The sequence below is a fragment of the Xenopus tropicalis genome, chromosome 2, assembly GCF_000004195.4.
Source record: "Xenopus tropicalis strain Nigerian chromosome 2, UCB_Xtro_10.0, whole genome shotgun sequence".
NCBI classification, from domain to species: Eukaryota; Metazoa; Chordata; class Amphibia; order Anura; family Pipidae; genus Xenopus; species Xenopus tropicalis.
The window spans coordinates 179,484,678-179,505,842 of NC_030678.2; the positions used below are offsets into that span (position 1 = coordinate 179,484,678).

General features: G+C 48.0%; 1 protein-coding gene across 3 annotated transcripts; it reads left to right on the forward strand.

Annotated features, from left to right (window-relative positions):
* The first annotated feature begins 1,879 nt into the window (after window positions 1-1,879).
* Window positions 1,880-10,999, forward strand: znf37a (zinc finger protein 37A). Of its 3 annotated transcripts, none has more exons than XM_018090236.2 (6): window positions 1,880-2,001; window positions 3,715-3,841; window positions 4,123-4,212; window positions 4,628-5,583; window positions 6,055-7,095; window positions 9,842-10,999. In XM_018090236.2, the coding sequence occupies exons 2-6, from the start codon at window positions 3,808-3,810 to the stop codon at window positions 10,703-10,705; spliced, it is 2,985 nt and encodes a 994-aa protein (XP_017945725.2). In that variant the 5' UTR covers window positions 1,880-2,001; window positions 3,715-3,807; the 3' UTR covers window positions 10,706-10,999. The 3 variants fall into 3 exon arrangements, with proteins under 3 accessions (XP_017945725.2, XP_012810025.2, XP_012810026.2); XM_012954571.2 differs by lacking the exon at window positions 1,880-2,001 and adding an exon at window positions 3,268-3,596; XM_012954572.3 differs by lacking the exons at window positions 1,880-2,001; window positions 3,715-3,841 and adding an exon at window positions 3,848-3,997.
* The last annotated feature ends 10,166 nt before the right edge of the window (window positions 11,000-21,165 follow it).

Sequence of the window (21,165 nt, forward strand, 5' to 3'; positions counted from 1 at the left end):
AACACTCTGACTGTCACTACACTCACTGTCACACAGCTCACTGTTAGGACACACTCACTCTCACGACACTCTATGCTGTCACACACTCACCTGCGTTACACACGTCAGACGTCACACAGCTCACGCTCACAACACTCTACTATCACACACTCACTGTTACACACTCACATACAGGCCTTGCACAAGCGCCCAAGAACTTTGTCTATAGCACTCTGAGAGGGCGGCCGCCCCCGAGTCTGTATAGTAAATGCACGCGTTGCTGCCCACTGGCCGCTGTGGTGTAGCTCAACCGCGCTCACTGTACACACGTCGTACTGATTACGTACACGTTCACATACAGCCCTGCAGACAAGCAGCCCAAAAGCGTTTCGTATAGCACGCTGAGCGGGGGGCTGCAGGGGCGGGCCCCCCTAGTCTGGTGTATAGCTAAGGTATGGCGATTACTTTGCTTGCCCACTGCGCCTTGTTGTTACTTCACCGCTCAGCTTACAACTACTCTACTGTCACACATCACGTTAAACATCTGGTCACACACACACAGGCGCTGGCTTACCAAGCCAGGCCAATAACTTCTTTCAGCACGCTGCTGGGTATGGCCGGACGCGTGGCTGTGATTGTCAGGCTCCCTCTCTTAGTTCTGCTTATATATATATCTATCTTGAATCAGGACGCATGTCCGCGTTGGCAATCACCTCTCAACACTGTTAGTCCTTCTCCAGTTGGCCCACCGAGATCCTCAGTGTCTATCGGCCCGATGCCCAACCAGCTGGTTGTGGTCCTCTAGTACCACTAGTAATCTCTAGCACTACTTACCTCTAACACACTAGAATGAATGGCCACTAACACTACTACCTTTTATCTAATCTCTAGTAACACTACTAACCTTACTAACAATACCACTACTTTCTTCTAACAGTACTAACCGCTAATACAAATCTTTAGTAAGACTACTAATCTCTAGCACTATTTACATTTAACTCTACTACCCCCTAGTAAAAGTAGTAAAAGTACCCCCTAGTAACACTAGTAGTGTGGCCCCTATAGGCCGTTCTGTAGGGCTTGGGGTGTAAATACGCCAATAAAACCCCCCGCGGCTGATTATATGCGCGGCGCCTCAGCCTGTCCTTTCCTTTTCCCAACATGCATTGCAGATTTTTAATGACGCCACTAGATTACAGTGACGCGAATGCCCATAGGCCCAATCCAGCTTGCGCGACTTTCCCGCCATATTGGAACGACATAGTGGCGCCATGTTGTTTGCCCCGCGGGAATTGCTATAGTGCGTATTCCATTATTTTCAGTAGGGCTTCACTTTAGGGGAATTTACACCCAAATCCACTTTTTTTAAAAATGTGACATAAAAACGCCCCATGTGACCTCAAGCAGCGACGGCAACAAAAGGAAGTGATGTCACAAGGGCCAGACGTGATGTAATGAGGCAGCGGGATAATATCTGCCAATCACAGCTCTACCTACTGGCTGGGCAGTTTGTTGCACTCACAGATAAACTATATAGCCTCAGCCCCTTACAGGAGACATATTGGATAAACAAACCCCTAACCCTGTAGGCAATTATGAATAATATCCGGTGCTGGTTTCCCTTTGGGCTAAACATTAACCCTATCTGTACCAATGGCCCCTTTATTGGAGCTCCCTATAGATCCTCTCACTTCTCTGTCTGAGTTTGAAATGGAGAGTGGGCGTGGCCTACCGGTCCCTGCCAGAAGCACAGCAGGAGGGGGAGAGCCAATCACAGCCCTGTGGCGCGTCAGGTGACACGGAGTTACACTGCCCCCTGTAGGGTGCGTTTTGTCTGCCCGACACCTTCCTATAACGTCTCCCAGGGATTCAGCCCTCACTCACCCCCATACAGTATAATTTGCACTTGGGGGGCACAGGAGCTCTCCCATTGGCAGTTACACCGGAAGCAGCTCTGACTCTCCCATGTGACCCTGGGGGAGGAGCCTCCAGCTCTGACGCACCTACACAGCAGGGAGGGCGGTAGGTTCCTGGCTACTTCCGGGCTCTGCCGCAAAGCATTACTGGGAGCTGCTCTGCTGCGCTGGGGAGAGAGGAACGGAGCCACAAACTGGCACAGAGACAGGGCATCTGGGGTAGTACAGCCCCGGCTCACTGTCAGGCAGGGGGGCATCTGGGGTAGTACAGCCCCGGCTCACTGTCAGGCAGGGGGGGGTATTTGGGGTAGTACAGCCCCGGCTCACTGTCAGGCAGGGGGGCATCTGGGGTAGTACAGCCCCGGCTCACTGTCAGGCAGGGGGGCATCTGGGGTAGTACAGCCCCGGCTCACTGTCAGGCAGGGGGGGTATTTGGGGTAGTACAGCCCCGGCTCACTGTCAGGCAGGGGGGCATCTGGGGTAGTACAGCCCCGGCTCACTGTCAGGCAGGGGGGGTATTTGGGGTAGTACAGCCCCGGCTCACTGTCAGGCAGGGGGGGGTATTTGGGGTAGTACAGCCCCGGCTCACTGTCAGGCAGGGGGGGGTATTTGGGGTAGTACAGCCCCGGCTCACTGTCAGGCAGGGGGGGTATTTGGGGCAGTACAGCCCCGGCTCACTGTCAGGCAGGGGGGGGTATTTGGGGCAGTACAGCCCCGGCTCACTGTCAGGCAGGGGGGGGTATTTGGGGCAGTACAGCCCCGGCTCACTGTCAGGCAGGGGGGGGGTATTTGGGGCAGTACAGCCCCGGCTCACTGTCAGGCAGGGGGGGTATCTGGGTAGTACAGCCCCGGCTCACTGTCAGGCAGGGGGGGGTATTTGGGGTAGTACAGCCCCGGCTCACTGTCAGGCAGGGGGGGTATTTGGGGTAGTACAGCCCCGGCTCACTGTCAGGCAGGGGGGGTATTTGGGGTAGTACAGCCCCGGCTCACTGTCAGGCAGGGGGGGTATCTGGGGCAGTACAGCCCCGGCTCACTGTCAGGCAGGGGGGGTATCTGGGGTAGTACAGCCCCGGCTCACTGTCAGGCAGGGGGGGGTATTTGGGGTAGTACAGCCCCGGCTCACTGTCAGGCAGGGGGGGGTATCTGGGGTAGTACAGCCCCGGCTCACTGTCAGGCAGGGGGGGGTATTTGGGGTAGTACAGCCCCGGCTCACTGTCAGGCAGGGGGGGGGTATTTGGGGCAGTACAGTCCCGTCTCACTGTCAGGCAGGGGGGGGTATTTGGGGCAGTACAGCCCCGGCTCACTGTCAGGCAGGGGGGGTATTTGGGGTAGTACAGCCCCGTCTCACTGTCAGGCAGGGGGGGGTATTTGGGGTAGTACAGCCCCGGCTCACTGTCAGGCAGGGGGGGTATCTGGGGTAGTACAGCCCCGGCTCACTGTCAGGCGGGGGGGGTATTTGGGGCAGTACAGTCAGTGACATATCACAGTGAATGGACAGAGCAGTGAGAAGGAGACACAGGGGAGGGGGGCAGGGGGTATGAGACCAGACCCAACATGGCACAGACAGGGACAGACTCAGGACTCTGGGGCTGCCTATAACTGAGCCCCCCCCCCCCCCAGAAAGCCATTGGGACGATGAGACCCCAGCCGGACAGAGGCCTGAACTGGAAGAGACATCAGTCAGTGCCAAGTCCCACAACTGTAAGTTTGTGTCCAACCATAAATGAACTACACATCCCATGATTCATAGCGACATATCCCCTCAGCTACTGTCCCTGCCAGTGCAATCCCACAATGCCCCTCTCTCCCTGCTTTCCAGGACCCAGTCACATTTGAGGACATTGCTGTGCGCTTTTCAGAGGAGGAATGGAAGGGGTTACAGGAGGGGCAGAAGGAGCTGTACCGCGAGGTGATGCAGGACAATTACCAGAACCTGACTGCTCTGGGTGAGGAGCCCCCCCGCAGGGTAGCCGGGAGTTGTAATGCACCCCAAATTGTAACAAATATGTACCCAGTGTTTCCTTCCTTTCTACTCGGGACCCCAACTCTCACTTCCTGTTCAGCTCATTCCCAGGGAGCTCTGCAACTTGACTGCCCTTCCAGTAAGGATCCCTTTCTATGCTGATGGTATCACCCCTCCACCCCCTCTCCTCATTGGCTCTTTTATTCACTGCAGTTTGTTTCCTTTTTAGTGGGAGGCTAACTCTTTCTTCTTCTACCCCTGCAGGACTTGTTATCACCAAACCAGAGATTGTGCTAAAGATTGAGAAGGGGGAGGATCCAATCATCGGCGTCTGTCTGGCTCCGGCACACAAACGTGAGTGAGAGACAGTGCAGTCTATTAACCCCTTGTTGCCTGCCTGGGCTGTTATTAGGGCACTCACCTTACAGATTAGCATTCAGCATTGTACAGCTGGGCGTGGCTTAATGTATGCTTTCCTACAGATCAGAGCTGCCATACTGCTTCCATAGAGCAGTGGTTGTTTTACTCTTGTTTGGTTCAAGCCCCCCTCCGTGGAGGTCCAACCTTTAGGCAGGGCCCCCGCAGCTAATAACCAGGTCACGGACTTCCCCCCTCCTGGGGGCCGGACCCTCAGTTTAGAAATCACTGCCTATATTCTGGTGTAACCCTTTGGTTATGGAGTAAGGGCAGACCCTGATGGGTGCAGTAGACTAGGGATTTATACTGATTATAACCAATCACTGACTGAGTATGGTTTCCCCAACTTCAGGTCCCACACACATGGACGGAGCCCCAAAAGCAGCTCTAGGGCCCAAACATTCCAAATACCCACTAAGAAGCCACAGAGCCCCCCCTGGTTCCGCAGAGCGAGTCAGGAGCCTTGGGCAGAAGCAGCCGCCAGAGGAACCGAGTGCCAAGCGCTGTCCGGTGAAGAGGAAACCAACCCAACGGTCTCTGAAGCTGTTGAGAAGGTCTCCAAAAGTGGTCATGGACACTGGGCTGGGGAACCACGTTACCCACGGGACACTGAACCAGCCTCAGCCAGAGAAACCCCAACATGGGCCGGCTGGTGCCAGTGTGCCACGTAATACCCGGAGGGGGCAAGGTATTGTGTGCAAGAGAGAGGAGCTCTCTGAGGAGAATGCCCACATTCCAGGCCTTGGCGTTGGGAAGCCCTATAGATGTGCCCGGTGTGGAGAGACTTGGAACAATCTGCTCGACTTCTTGTCCCACGAGGCGGGAAGCTGCCAGTATCGCCCCTACGTCTGTAACATCTGCTCCAAGACCTTCGTGAAGAAGCAGCACCTGAGCTCCCACCGCAAAGTCCACACCGAGGAGAGACCCTTCACCTGCCCCCAGTGCGGCCGCAGCTTCCGCCAGAGCTCCACTCTCACTACCCACCTATGGAGCCACGCCGGCCACAAGCCCTTCCACTGCTCCTGCTGCCCCAAGAGCTTCAGCCGCAAAACCGACCTAGTGGCTCATATGAGGAGGCACACCGGGGAGCGTCCCTACGAGTGCCCCTACTGCTGGGAGAGGTTTATCCGCAAGAAATCCCTGCAGAGACACCTGCGCAAACACGCCGGCGAGAGTCTGCAAACCTTCTGGGAAACGCACTGTGCCACGGGCAGTCCCACGGATGGGTCTACAGAGAGGAACCCAAAACTGGAGCTGTTAGCTACAGATGGAGCATTCCGTCTCATACAGGCTGATGCCAGCAAAGAGGTAACCAATTTAAATACCCCACATTAGGTGTGTACTGGGATAGGGTCTGTACTGGGATAGGGTGCCACCTAGTGGAATAGTGGGAGCAGTACAGCTTGGCCAGGTGAGCATTTGCCCTTAAAGAAAAGTTACTAGGGCTGATTCACAAACAAATGTGTTGTTGCCAATAGCAGCCAATGTGGAATTAGTTTTAAATAGTCTACTGCAAGCTGAAAAATGAAAGCAACAACCTGATTGGTTGCTATTGGCCACTGCACTAGGGCAAGTTGTTAATAAAGCAGCCCTGTTGTTTTGTTACATTTAAAAGGCAGAGAGACAGAGGGGGTGTCCGTAATTCAGGGCAACTGGGGGCCACACAGGAAGGAAACTTTGGGTCGCTGCCATGTAATGCCCCCTAGGAAGGATTATATTGGCACGGGGCCTTTATAAATGGAATATCCTGTGCTGACTCTCATACTTTTTATTTTCCAGTTTCATTTCAGAGGGAAGAATGAGCTGGAGGGATTAGAAGAAAGGAATTTAGAGCAATGTGACAGGAAGCTAAAGGGAGGAGACAGAAGGAAAGCTGAGCGGTGGGACAGGAAGTTGGAGGAGGGAGACAAACAGGAGGATCACCAATGGGACAAGGAGCAGGAAGGAAGGAAGGATCATGAGTTGCACAAGGGGCAGGGGAAATCAGAAGGAAGGAAGAATAAGCAGCAGGACAGGGGGCAGAGGGAAGGAAAAGGACAGGACTATGAGGCATGTGATATCCAACTGGAGAAAAGAAGCAGAAAGAGGGGTGAGAAGCAGTTGGAGAGAGAGCTCCCGGGGGCAGACAATAGTGGGGGGGAGTCTGAGGGCAGAAAGCCAGAGGGAGCAGATAAAGGGGATGGAGATCATCAGGACAAGGGTAGAGATGAGCAGCAGAACCCGGAGCCCGGAGGAACAGAAAAAAGGATGGATCAGCACCAGAATAGGAAGTTGCAGAAAGCAAACAAAGGGAAGAATGAGCAGGGGGACAGGAAGTTACAGGAAGCAGACAAAAGGAAGGATGAGCAATTGGACAGTAAGTTACAGGAAGCAGACAAATGGAAGGATGAGCAGGGGGACAGGAAGTTACAGGAAGCAGACAGAAAAAAGGATGAGCAATTGGACAGTAAGTTGCAGGAAGCAGACAAAGGGAAGAATGAGCAGTGGGACAGGATGTTGCAGGAAGCAGAGGGAAGGAAGGATGAGCAGTGGGACAGGAAGTTGCAGGAAGCAGACAAAGGGAAGAATGAGCAGTGGGACAGGATGTTGCAGGAAGCAGAGGGAAGGAAGGATGAGCAGTGGGACAGGAAGTTGCAGGAAGCAGACGGAAAGAAAGGCGAGCACCACAAGAGGAAATTATCTGACGCTGAGAGAGGGAACTCTCCAAGAGGGCAGGAAAAACAAGAAATTGTTGCTGACGTGGAAAAAGAGGAGGAGCCAGGACAGAGCTCTCCTAATAAGGGGGAAGTTAAAGTGAGGGACCAGGACACACAGACAGAGGTAAGGCAGCGGGTAGATCTGAGCTTATAAATGGCTGTAAGTTGGAAAAACACTGATCCAACAGTCCCACTGTGACGGTCCCGAAGGGGTGGAAATGGTACCAACCTACTTACTAAGTTGGACCCTGATTTTCTCCTTTACGACAACCGAGACTTGGGGGGTCACTATATAATACGGGTTGTAACAAGCTTTCCCTATTCATATAGAAGTCAAGGCCCTGCCATAGAATGAGATGAATTTTATGTTTGGGGGCCATTTCCATATATAATACCCCAGAACCCACAGCGGGATAAATACAGTGCCAATTCCATGTATAATACCCCAGAACCCACAGCGGGATAAATACAGTGCCAATTCCGTGTATAATACCCCAGAACCCACAGCAGGATAAATACAGTGCCAATTCCATGTATAATACCCCAGAACCCACAGCGGGATAAATACAGTGCCAATTCCATGTATAATACCCCAGAACCCACAGCAGGATAAATACAGTGCCAATTCCATGTATAATACCCCAGAACCCACAGCAGATAAATACAGTGCCAATTCCATGTATAATACCCCAGAACCCACAGCGGGATAAATACAGTGCCAATTCCATGTATAATACCCCAGAACACACAGCGGGATAAATACAGTGCCAATTCCATGTATAATACCCCAGAACCCACAGCGGGATAAATACAGTGCCAATTCCATGTATAATACCCCAGAACCCACAGCGGGATAAATACAGTGCCAATTCCATGTATAATACCCCAGAACCCACAGCGGGATAAATACAGTGCCAATTCCATGTATAATTCCCCAGAACACACAGCAGATAAATACAGTGCCAATTCCATGTATAATACCCCAGAACACACAGCAGATAAATACAGTGCCAATTCCATGTATAATACCCCAGAACCCACAGCGGGATAAATACAGTGCCAATTCCATGTATAATACCCCAGAACCCACAGCAGATAAATACAGTGCCAATTCCATGTATAATACCCCAGAACCCACAGCGGGATAAATACAGTGCCAATTCCATGTATAATACCCCAGAACCCACAGCGGGATAAATACAGTGCCAATTCCATGTATAATACCCCAGAACCCACAGCGGGATAAATACAGTGCCAATTCCATGTATAATACCCCAGAACCCACAGCGGGATAAATACAGTGCCAATTCCATGTATAATAGCCCAGAACCCACAGCAGATAAATACAGTGCCAATTCCATGTATAATACCCCAGAACCCACAGCGGGATAAATACAGTGCCAATTCCATGTATAATACCCCAGAACCCACAGCAGATAAATACAGTGCCAATTCCATGTATAATACCCCAGAACCCACAGCAGGATAAATACAGTGCCAATTCCATGTATAATACCCCAGAATCCACAGCAGGATAAATACAGCGCCAATTCCATGTATAATACCCCAGAACCCACAGCGGGATAAATACAGCGCCAATTCCAAGTATAATACCCCAGAACCCACAGCGGGATAAATACAGCGCCAATTCCATGTATAATACCCCAGAACCCACAGCAGATAAATACAGTGCCAATTCCATGTATAATACCCCAGAACCCACAGCGGGATAAATACAGAGCCAATTCCATGTATAATACCCCAGAACCACAGCGGGATAAATACAGTGCCAATTCCATGTATAAATACCCAGAACCCACAGTAAATACAGCGCCAATTCCATGTATAATACCCCAGAACCCACAGCGGGATAAATACAGCGCCAATTCCATGTATAATACCCCAGAACCCACAGCGGGATAAATTGTATAATACCCCAGAACCCACAGCGGGATAATACAGTGCCAATTCCATGTATAATACCCAGAACCCACAGCGGGATAAATACAGTGCCAATTCCATGTATAATACCCCAGAACCCACAGCGGGATAAATACAGTGCCAATTCCATGTATAATACCAACCCACAGCGGGATAAATACAGTGCCAATTCCATGTATAATACCCCAGAACCCACAGCGGGATAAATACAGTGCCAATTCCATGTATAATACCCCAGAACCCACAGCGGGATAAATACAGTGCCAATTCCATGTATAATACCCCAGAACCCACAGCGGGATAAATACAGTGCCAATTCCATGTATAATACCCAGACCCACCAATTCCATGTATAATACCTGTATAATACCCCGAACCCACAGGGGATAAATACAGTGCCAATTCCATGTATAATACCCCAGAACCCACAGCAGGATAAATACAGTGCCAATTCCATGTATAATACCCAGAACCCACAGCAGGATAAATACAGTGCCAATTCCGGGTATAATACCCAGAACCACAGCAGATAAATACAGTGCCAATTCCATGTATAATACCCCAGAACCGCAGGATAAATACAGTGCCAATTCCATGTATAATACCCCAGAACCCACAGCGGGATAAATACAGTGCCAATTCCATGTATAATACCCCAGAACCCACAGCGGGATAAATACAGTGCCAATTCCACGTATAATTCCCCAGTCCTGTTTGTTGTTGGAAATTCTTCGGGGTTGGTTTAGGGAAGGCTTAGGGTCGCCATGGTTTGATTTAACTCCTCCTAGGGGTATTATTCTTACATTTACAGCCTTTTTAACCCTTTGTTATAATTGCTGAATGTTTGCCTGGAAATTTCAGAGCAAAGATCCCACAATATGATGTTGGGGTGCTCCAAGACGTTCACAGATTTCCTTGCATCTCCCTAGTTCCCAAGGCAGAAGAAGGCGACCGGGGTGCACCTACCAATGCTGAGAGAGCTGAGAAGATTCCGCAGGATGTCCGATAGGCTCCAGCAGGAATGGGACAGCATGAGGGCCACCATGGACCTATTTACTCAGGAGATGAGGGAGCTGAAGGAGATGGTGGCGACTGTATGTTCTGTGAGGGACCCAGTGCGAATTTGCCCCTCTGGCACAGAAGCTCCCACCTTGGCCGAGCCTCCCTCACATCCAGCTTGGATCAATGCAGAGAGGACTTCACCCCAGCAGGGAGCAGACAGGTTTTCCATCTCTTCCAGCAGAGCCTCACCAGAGAGCAGCCCCCAGTATCCTCCTCCTTACCCTCTGGAGAACCTGTCTGACCAGAGTAGGGACGGGACATCATGGATGTACCTGGCGTCTTCCCATGAAGACTTACTCCCATCAACAACTGACACAATTCAGGTCAAAAGGGAAGGTGAGGCGGAAGGGTGCACCTCCCCTGAGGGCCCAACGCTCTATGATGAGTGCCGGATGGGGGACCGGCTGCCCAATATCCCCATGATGCCCCTCAGCGCCGAGCGGGAATGGTCTCTGCTGGCCAAGAGTGGAGGCAGGGCGGGGAGGTTTGCGGCTCTGGTGTTCCGCGCCCTCGTTCCATTTGACATATACAAAGGGTGGGTCAACCACGTGAACCTGGATGGGTTGAGGGGCAGGAGGGGGATCCCGATGAACGTCAAGAGGCGCCTGATGGCCGTTGTGGAGCGTCACTTCACCCTGAGGAAGGGCGATCACAGCGAGATACGCAACAGGTTGAACGAGCAGCTGAGGACCCGGCGCAAAAGCGACAAACACCCTCACTGGTTCTTCTGACCCCTCAGGGGCTTTTCATTGGACAGAAGTTTATTTTTTTATTACGGTTAAATAAAGTATATAAAGAAGTTGTTCTACATATAAAATATATATATTATATAGGGACCAGCTGTAGATACCCAATCAGATATTATCTTTCTGCATGTAAGGAGTGCATCACAGAGGGCCTGAAGCAAGGTATGCTGGGAAAGCCAGCAGCCAGCCAATCAGGGCAGACTGAGCCCAACTTATTGTTCCGATAGAATGAAAGTGATGGATTCTGTGGCTGCACATTAAAGGGAAAGTTACCCACGAGTCCCCCTGTCCCACTGCTGTTTCGTGGCTCCATTTCTTACTATCTAGAAAGCTGAGCTGGGGGAGGTCACACCTTGTGAGCAAAGAAACGCTGCCCATAATGATCTTTCCCACAACCATTGGTCGTAGGTATCTCTCTGTACAGGCTATGAGCAAACTTAGGGGCTGTTCCTGCTGAATTGTGATTAGTACAGGGGAATCCCTATGTGCCATAGTTTTATGGTATCTCTCTGTACAGGCTATGGGCAAACTTAGGGGGCTGTTCCTGCTGAATTGTGCTTAGTACAGGGGAATCCCTATGTGCCATAGTTTTATGGTATCTCTCTGTACAGGCTATGGGCAAACTTAGGGGGCTGTTCCTGCTGAATTGTGCTTAGTACAGGGGAATCCCTATGTGCCATAGTTTTATGGTATCTCTCTGTACAGGCTATGAGCAAACTTAGGTGGCTGTTCCTGCTGAATTGTGCTTAGTACAGGGGAATCCCTATGTGCCATAGTTTTATGGTATCTCTCTGTACAGGCTATGAGCAAACTTAGGGGGCTGTTCCTGCTGAATTGTGCTTAGTACAGGGGAATTCCTATGTGCCATAGTTTTATGGTATCTCTCTGTACAGGCTATGGGCAAACTTAGGGGGCTGTTCCTGCTGAATTGTGCTTAGTACAGGGAAATCCCTATGTGCCATAGTTTTATGGTATCTCTCTGTACAGGCTATGGGCAAACTTAGGGGGCTGTTCCTGCTGAATTGTGCTTAGTACAGGGGAATCCCTATGTGCCATAGTTTTATGGTATCTCTCTGTACAGGCTATGGGCAAACTTAGGGGGCTGTTCCTGCTGAATTGTGCTTAGTACAGGGGAATCCCTATGTGCCACAGTTTTATGGTATCTCTCTGTACAGGCTATGGGCAAACTTAGGGGGCTGTTCCTGCTGAATTGTGCTTAGTACAGGGGAATCCCTATGTGCCATAGTTTTATGGTATCTCTCTGTACAGGCTATGGGCAAACTTAGGGGGCTGTTCCTGCTGAATTGTGCTTAGTACAGGGGAATCCCTATGTGCCATAGTTTTATGGTATCTCTCTGTACAGGCTATGAGCAAACTTAGGGGGCTGTTCCTGCTGAATTGTGCTTAGTACAGGGGAATCCCTATGTGCCATAGTTTTATGGTATCTCTCTGTACAGGCTATGAGCAAACTTAGGGGGCTGTTCCTGCTGAATTGTGCTTAGTACAGGGGAATCCCTATGTGCCATAGTTGTATGGGATCTCTCTGTACAGTTTGCTCATCCCCAAACTTTTCACAGTTGGTCACTAGGGGACTGCAGTTTTAGTTTTGAAAAAGTGGGCGGAGCCATCAACAGCCAATCAGATTTCACCTATTGAATTTTATTGGTTTGATGTCAGGGTTCCCAAACTTTACACAGTCCGTCACTTGGTGACTTTGTAGTCAAAGTTATACAAAGTGGGCGGGGCTGCCAAAAGCCAATCACATTTCTTTCATTGTTTTTATTAGGGACATTTTTGCTGCTGCCATTCTCACATGTTTAATGTCAGGGTTCCCAAGCACAGTTTGTCACTGGGTGACTATGTTCCAAGTTTAGAAGTGGGCGGAGCCAACTCCAGCCAATCAGATTTCACCTATAGACTTCAAGTTTAAACTGCTGCCATTCTTTAAATATTAATACTAAGGTCCCCAACCTTTGCAGAGATAGTCACCAGGTAACTGCGGTTCAGAGTTAGAAAAAGTGGGTGGAGCCACCAACAGCCAATCAGAAAGTTCATTTTTAATTCTAGAGGAAATTACAGAGAGCAATGAATGGGTGGTTCCCTCTGCTCAATTTGTCCTGGTCATTAGCCAAGCCCTGTTAGGCCCTGTTAGGCTCTGTTAGGCCCTGTTAGGCCCTGTTAGGCCCTGTTAGGCTCTGTTAGGCCCTGTTAGGCTCTGTTAGGCCCTGTTAGGCTCTGTTAGGCCCTGTTAGGCCCTGTTAGGCTCTGTTAGGCCCTGTTAGGCCCTGTTAGGCCCTGTTAGGCCCTGTTAGGCTCTGTTAGGCTCTGTTAGGCCCTGTTAAGCTCTGTTAGGCTCTGTTAGGCTCTGTTAGGCCCTGTTAGGCTCTGTTAGGCCCTGTTAGGCCCTGTTAGGCTCTGTTAGGCTCTGTTAGGCCCTGTTAGGCTCTGTTAGGCCCTGTTAGGCCCTGTTAGGCTCTGTTAGGCTCTGTTAGGCCCTGTTAAGCCCTGTTAGGCTCTGTTAGGCTCTGTTAGGCTCTGTTAGGCCCTGTTAAGATCTGTTAGGCCCTGTTAAGCTCTGTTAGGCCCTGTTAGGCTCTGTTAGGCCCTGTTAAGCTCTGTTAGGCCCTGTTAGGCCCTGTTAGGCCCTGTTAGGCCCTGTTAAGCTCTGTTAGGCCCTGTTAGGCTCTGTTAGGCCCTGTTAGGCCTGTTAGGCCCTGTTAAGCTCTGTTAGGCTCTGTTAGGCCCTGTTAGGCTCTGTTAGGCTCTGTTAGGCCCTGTTAGGCCCTGTTATGCTCTGTTAGGCTCTGTTAGGCTCTGTTAGGCCCTTAGTGCAGTAATATTATGGGTCCGAACCTTAGAGGCAATGAAACATCTAGAGATGCACCGATTACAGGATTTAGTGGAATCCCATGAATTGATTCGGGTTCCGGTGAGTAGCGCCAAATCTGAACCCTTCGTGTGACTTTGGGCTTTGGAAACTGTCGGATGCAATTTGCGTTCCCCAATAATGCAGTTGTGTGTTTGGGAGAATGGGGCAAAATAACTTAAATAAACGACCCTGACCCTTAGGGCAGTCACATACGCGCAATATCATGTTTGGGTCAGTGTAGCTACGTGTCTGCAAAGCCTGGAACCTCCAGTCCCACCCACCGTAACGGCTTAGTTCCCCTTTACTATACCACCCGCTTGGCCACTGGCCCAGTGCAGTCCGGTTACATTGTCTGGCAGTTAGAAGAAGCAGCTTGTCGTATTCATAAAAAGTCTATATTTAAATCCATACATAAAATGACAGATATAAGCCTTACGCGTTTCATGCCTGGGGGGGGGGACACTTTCCACAACCAATTGTCTAAGCTAATGAGCCGTACAATGTGATTGGTCTGTTTTGGATTTTTTTTTACAACTGACTATTCAGTTAACGAGATGTATAATGTGATTGGCCTCAGCGTGAAAAACAACCTGTGATTAAGTGCCCCCCCCCCCGGCACGAAACGCGTAAGGCTTATATCTGTAAGTTTATGTATGGATTGAAATATCGACTTTTTATGAATACTACAAGCTGCTTCTTCTAACTTTTTGAGAATTATGGATACCCCAGAGTGCCTGCTGTTTCTTTTCCCGTTAAACCCCACATGGCTCCTTAAGCTGAAGGTCTGGGGCATGAGCACCTGCACCCACTCCTATTGGGGGGGGTAAGCATTCACTTTCATTTATAACATTAGTAACATATATTTATAGATATTTTGGCACTGGCACCAAATCAAAAAAGAAAAGGAACCAAGGAGTGAGGAGCTATAGTTCCTCTCCGAATGCTCCCTGGCCGAGTCTGTAGATAAGGACACGCCCACTTAACGCATCACATTCGGAGTATTGTTACTAAATATCAAACACTGACTTTATTTTCCCTTTAGATTCGGTGCCACTAAATAATGTTGGTGTTTACGATACACCCGAGGGTATAAACACCCTTAAAGGGGACCTGTCACCCTAAAAACTAATTCCAAATCCTTTCCTATCACGTTAGTTGAGCAAAATGAACTTTACTTACTCTGTAAAAACAGTTTCATTTTTTTTTCCCTTCAGTCTTGGAATTGACAGTCACAGCCAGCAGGCCGGCGCCATTTTGGGAACACTGTTATTAAGGCGGAGCTTTGTATCCCCCTCAAAATCTTATGCATTTTCCATCTAGGTGATATCTAGGAAGTGCTGAATGGAAAGTGAAAGTAATTGTAATTAAAAATCTGAGCTGTCAATCATGTATTGGCTGCCCCGCCTCTATGCCTTCAGTTAGTATTAGTGGGTGTATATATAGTTATGTATGTGAGTGTATAGATTGGTCGGCATGGGGTGTGGGTGCTGGGTTTACTGGGAAGGGTTGAACTTGATGGACTCTTCTAGGATTCTAAGCCTCCATAGGACTCGATGGTACCCGACAGATCGAAACTGCCAATTTTTATTTTTTTTTGACAAAAAAGTTAACTAAACATTAATAAATCGCAAATTATGGGAGTTATTTTTGAAAAACTTAAATTTTAAAAATTAAAAAAAAAATCTCAATTTTTATGAGAAACAATATCATCGAGTACTGGCGAAAACCCATTTGAACATATCTCGAAGTAAAAAAAAAATAAAAATCGACTTTTTTCAAAATTGCTTAGTAAATATGCCCCTAAGCGTAAGAGATGTTTTGGTATTTGTGATATATGTGTCCTTATGTGCTGCGTATCTGTCAGGGACAGATTTACTAACTGGCAGATTTTTTTTGAAAAAAATCACAACTTTTTTTTTTTTTACTATGAGATTTACTATGCGCCCAAATGGCTAAAAATCCAAATCCAACAATTCCGGTTCTGAATGCTGTTTTTTGTGTGCGACAATTTGAATCGCACTTTTGTGACTTTTTTCACACAGAATTTTTCAGTTCAGTACATTTTAGAAAATGTCATTTGTGGCCGTGAGTTCATTCAAATTTTGAAAAAAAAAAAAAAATAGAACTGTTTTAGTAAATCTGCCTCCACATCTGCAATTTCTTCTGATTTCCATGGGTTTTTCAGCCTCATCCCTTTATATGGGGGGCACAGAACCCCTAAGTGACTGCTAATATCCTTATCATTTACAGTAGGGGGTACATTATCCCTTATAATACATGAGTGATACTCAGAGTTCCCTGTATAACTCAGCCTGCAGCCTTGTGCCTTTATATGGGGGGCACAGAACCCCTCAGTGACTGCTAATATCCTTATCATTTACAGTAGGGGGTACATTATCCCTTATAATACATGAGTGATACTCAGAGTTCCCTGTATAACTCAGCCTGCAGCCTTGTGCCTTTATATGGGGGGCACAGAACCCCTCAGTGACTGCTAATATCCTTATCATTTACAGTAGGGGGTACATTATCCCTTATAATACATGAGTGATACTCAGAGTTCCCTGTATAACTCAGCCTGCAGCCTTGTGCCTTTATATGGGGGGCACAGAACCCCTCAGTGACTGCTAATATCCTTATCATTTACAGTAGGGGGTACATTATCCCTTATAATACATGAGTGATACTCAGAGTTCCCTGTATAACTCAGCCTGCAGCCTTGTGCCTTTATATGGGGGCACAGAACCCCTCAGTGACTGCTAATATCCTTATCATTTACAGTAGGGGGTACATTATCCCTTATAATACATGAGTGATACTCAGAGTTCCCTGTATAACTCAGCCTGCAGCCTTGTGCCTTTATATGGGGGGCACAGAACCCCTCAGTGACTGCTAATATCCTTATCATTTACAGTAGGGGGTACATTATCCCTTATAATACATGAGTGATACTCAGAGTTCCCTGTATAACTCAGCCTGCAGCCTTGTGCCTTTATCTGGGGGGCACAGAACCCCTCAGTGACTGCTAATATCCTTATCATTTACAGTAGGGGGTACATTATCCCTTATAATACATGAGTGATACTCAGAGTTCCCTGTATAACTCAGCCTGCAGCCTTGTGCCTTTATATGGGGGGCACAGAACCCCTCAGTGACTGCTAATATCCTTATCATTTACAGTAGGGGGTACATTATCCCTTATAATACATGGGTGATACTCAGAGTTCCCTGTATAACTCAGCCTGCAGCCTTGTGCCTTTATATGGGGGGCACAGAACCCCTCAGTGACTGCTAATATCCTTATCATTTACAGTAGGGGGTACATTATCCCTTATAATACATGAGTGATACTCAGAGTTCCCTGTATAACTCAGCCTGCAGCCTTGTGCCTTTATATGGGGGGCACAGAACCCCTCAGTGACTGCTAATATCCTTATCATTTACAGTAGGAGGTACATTATCCCTTATAATACATGAGTGATACTCAGAGTTCCCTGTATAACTCAGCCTGCAGCCTTGTGCCTTTATATGGGGGGCACAGAACCCCTCAGTGACTGCTAATATCCTTATCATTTACAGTAGGGGGTACATTATCCCTTATAATACATGAGTGATACTCAGAGTTCCCTGTATAACTCAGCCTGCAGCCTTGTGCCTTTATATGGGGGGGACAGAACCCCTCAGTGACTGCTAATATCCTTATCATTTACAGTAGGGGGTACATTATCCCTTATAATACATGAGTGATACTCAGAGTTCCCTGTATAACTCAGCCTGCAGCCTTGTGCCTTTATATGGGATTTCACATGAAACAGCCGTGTCCCTGCGTGTTTTGCACCAACAGAAAGTCGTACTCAGCGGTGACACTTTACTATTTATATTTATACTGATGAATTTCTTCCCCTCCCTCCCCGTCTCCCCCAATATCATTCAGTTCCATCATGAGACAAACCCAGTCCTTCCACGTGTTACGGTTTCTGTTCCAGGATAATTCAGACGAAGCCGCCGTGACTCAAAACTCACATCCCCATTTTGCTTTGCTGGAAAAACAAATTTATTGGTAATTTTTTCTTGCCCCAAACATGGGAGTCAATGGGCAGAGTCAGTGTTTTATTGTGGTCAAACTAAACCCCCGGCAGAATTCTATCCCAGAAATATATACAGAGGTCTTTCTGTAATTTGGATCTCCATTCCTTAGGTCTACTAAAAAATGTATAAAACATTAAATAAACCCAATAGGGCTGTTCTGCCCCAATAAGGGGTAATTATATCTTAGTTGGGATCAAGTACAGGTACTGTTTTATTATTACAGAGAAAAGGGAATCATTTAACCATTAAATAAACCCAATAGGGCTGTTCTGCCCCAATAAGGGGTAATTATATCTTAGTTGGGATCAAGTACAGGTACTGTTTTATTATTACAGAGAAAAGGGAATCATTTAACCATTAAATAAACCCAATAGGGCTGTTCTGCCCCCAATAAGGGGTAATTATATCTTAGTTGGGATCAAGTACAGGTACTGTTTTATTATTACAGAGAAAAGGGAATCATTTAACCATTAAATAAACCCAATAGGGCTGTTCTGCCCCCAATAAGGGGTAATTATATCTTAGTTGGGATCAAGTACAGGTACTGTTTTATTATTACAGAGAAAAGGGAATCATTTAACCATTAAATAAACCCAATAGGGCTGTTCTGCCCCAATAAGGGGTAATTATATCTTAGTTGGGATCAAGTACAGGTACTTTTTTATTATTACAGAGAAAAGGGAATCATTTAACCATGAAATAAACCCAATAGGGCTGTTCTGCCCCAATAAGGGGTAATTATATCTTAGTTGGGATCAAGTACAGGTACTGTTTTATTATTACAGAGAAAAGGGAATCATTTAACCATTAAATAAACCCAATAGGGCTGTTCTGCCCCCAATAAGGGGTAATTATATCTTAGTTGGGATCAAGTACAGGTACTGTTTCATTATTACAGAGAAAAGGGAATCATTTAACCATGAAATAAACCCAATAGGGCTGTTCTGCCCCAATAAGGGGTAATTATATCTTAGTTGGGATCAAGTACAGGTACTGTTTTATTATTACAGAGAAAAGGGAATCATTTAACCATGAAATAAACCCAATAGGGCTGTTCTGCCCCAATAAGGGGTAATTATATCTTAGTTGGGATCAAGTACAGGTACTGTTTTATTATTACAGAGAAAAGGGAATCAGTCTTTAAATTCTGAATGATTTTATTATTTACCCCCCCAAGCTCCTCACCCCAAAGCTCTGCGGCTCCTTTGCATTTCCTGCTCTTCATTCCTTTTCCCAGTCGGTTGGAAGAAAGGGAACATTGGAAAGTTACACATTTATGGTCCATCATGGCGTATCTGCCCATTGAGCCTGTAGATCCATTGAGCACCACAGGGTACAGGCTGGCCCTGAATGGGCACCTGTGGGTAAGGATTGCCCCCTGGCAATGCCCCTGGATCAATCAAGGATTTCTGAAATGGAACCAAAACTGAAATGATGGTATTCCCAAAAAATATTTGGTGCAATTCAAACATATTAGGTTTTATTCAAAGACATGCACAGCCTGATGCGTTTTGTACCAAAAGGTGGTATTTAATCACAAAATTATTGCCTATAACTATGGCTGTGGAACTCCTCGGTGACTTGTAATATCCTTATATTGTACAACAGGGGGTACATTACACACACTATATTGTTGGACACTGCAAATGGAGCTTGTATCGCAAAGCAATCTTTTATTGCTTATAACTAAGTGCCCCTTTTTGGCATGAAACGCATCAGGCTGTTCATGTTTGAGATGTCTATGAATAAAACTTAATATGCACCAAATGTTTTTTGTATTTTGTTTTTCTTTGCTCCAGTTTCGTGCCGGCCCATACTGAAAGGCAGTTATACGCTGGGGAAGTGCAACTATTGCACAAGCGCTACTGTTGCACAAGCGCTACTATCTCACAAGCGCTACTATCTCACAAGCCCTGGGAAAAGGCAGTTGTAAAAGTTGCGGTTATGTTGAACTATAAAGTGAAGATGAGACCAAGAGAACAATTATTACACACAACTGTATTGGCCATAAATGCAAAGAGATTGCTGAGCCCAAATACACATATATTTACAGTATTTTATTCCAATGAAGTTCCCAATTCCATTTCAGTGTATACATGTCGGCATGGTGTATTCTGATTGGCTCACATGTATAAGGCTCAGAAGGCTTCAGTGTATATGAGAGACGGGGCAATGGCTGCTCTACCCCCCTATGTGCCCTCCTGGCTCACTTTCCTTCTCCTCCTACTGATTCCGCTCTCACTGCCTTTCCCTGACCTTTATACCCAGTTCTGATGTAACAATGTTCCCTACCCCTCCTGTTTTACTATCTATGTAATAAACCCTGATGCTATCACCATAACCCTTCGTTCCTATAGTTCAGTCTGCAACAAACTGACTTCTATTCACAACCTGTTTCCCTCCAATCAAACCATATATAATCAAACTATACTATATACTATAAACCAGTGCTGTCCAACTGGCGGCCCCCCTCTGTGTGGCCCCCCACCTGTCTGGCTGCTTTGATGTCTTACCTTTGAGTAAGCATTAAATGGTATCAGTACTGAGATTAACTGCCCCCCTGCATGGTTCTCACCTCAGATTCAGGCTGTAATCCCTCTGTATTGTTTAAACATGTAATCCCCTGTGTTTTTCACACCTTTTAATCCCTGCATTGTTCCCCCCTGCAGTGTTCACACCTCAGGCTCAGGCTGTAATCACCCCCATTGTTCACTTCTTCACACCTCAGACATAGGTACTGTAGGCAGAGTATGGCACATACAGCCAGCATAGGGCAGGGAGGGTATGGCACACACAGGAAGGGTAGGGCAGGCAGAGTATGGCACACACAGGCAGGGTAGGGCAGGCAGAGTATGGCACCCACAGGCAGGGTAGGACAGGCAGATTATGGCACACACAGGCAGGGTAGGACAGGCAGATTATGGCACACACAGGCAGGGTAGGGCAGGCAGAGTATGGCACACACAGGAAGGGTAGGACAGGCAGAGTATGGCACACACAGGAAGGGTAGGGCAGGCAGAGTATGGCACATGCAGGCAGGGTAGGACAGGCAGAGTATGGCACACACAGGCAGGGTAGGGCAGGCAGAGTATGGCACACACAGTCAGGGTAGGACAGGCAGAGTATGGCACACACAGGAAGGGTAGGGCAGGCAGAGTATGGCACATGCAGGCAGGGTAGGACAGGCAGAGTATGGCACACGCAGGCAGGGTAGGGCAGGCAGAGTATGGCACATGCAGGCAGGGTAGGACAGGCAGAGTATGGCACACACAGGCAGGGTAGGACAGGCAGAGTATGGCACACGCAGGCAGGGTAGGGCAGGCAGAGTATGGCACATGCAGGCAGGGTAGGGCAGGCAGAGTATGGCACATGCAGGCAGGGTAGGACAGGCAGAGTATGGCACACACAGGCAGGGTAGGACAGGCAGAGTATGGCACACACAGTCAGGGTAGGGCAGGCAGAGTATGGCACATGCAGGCAGGGTAGG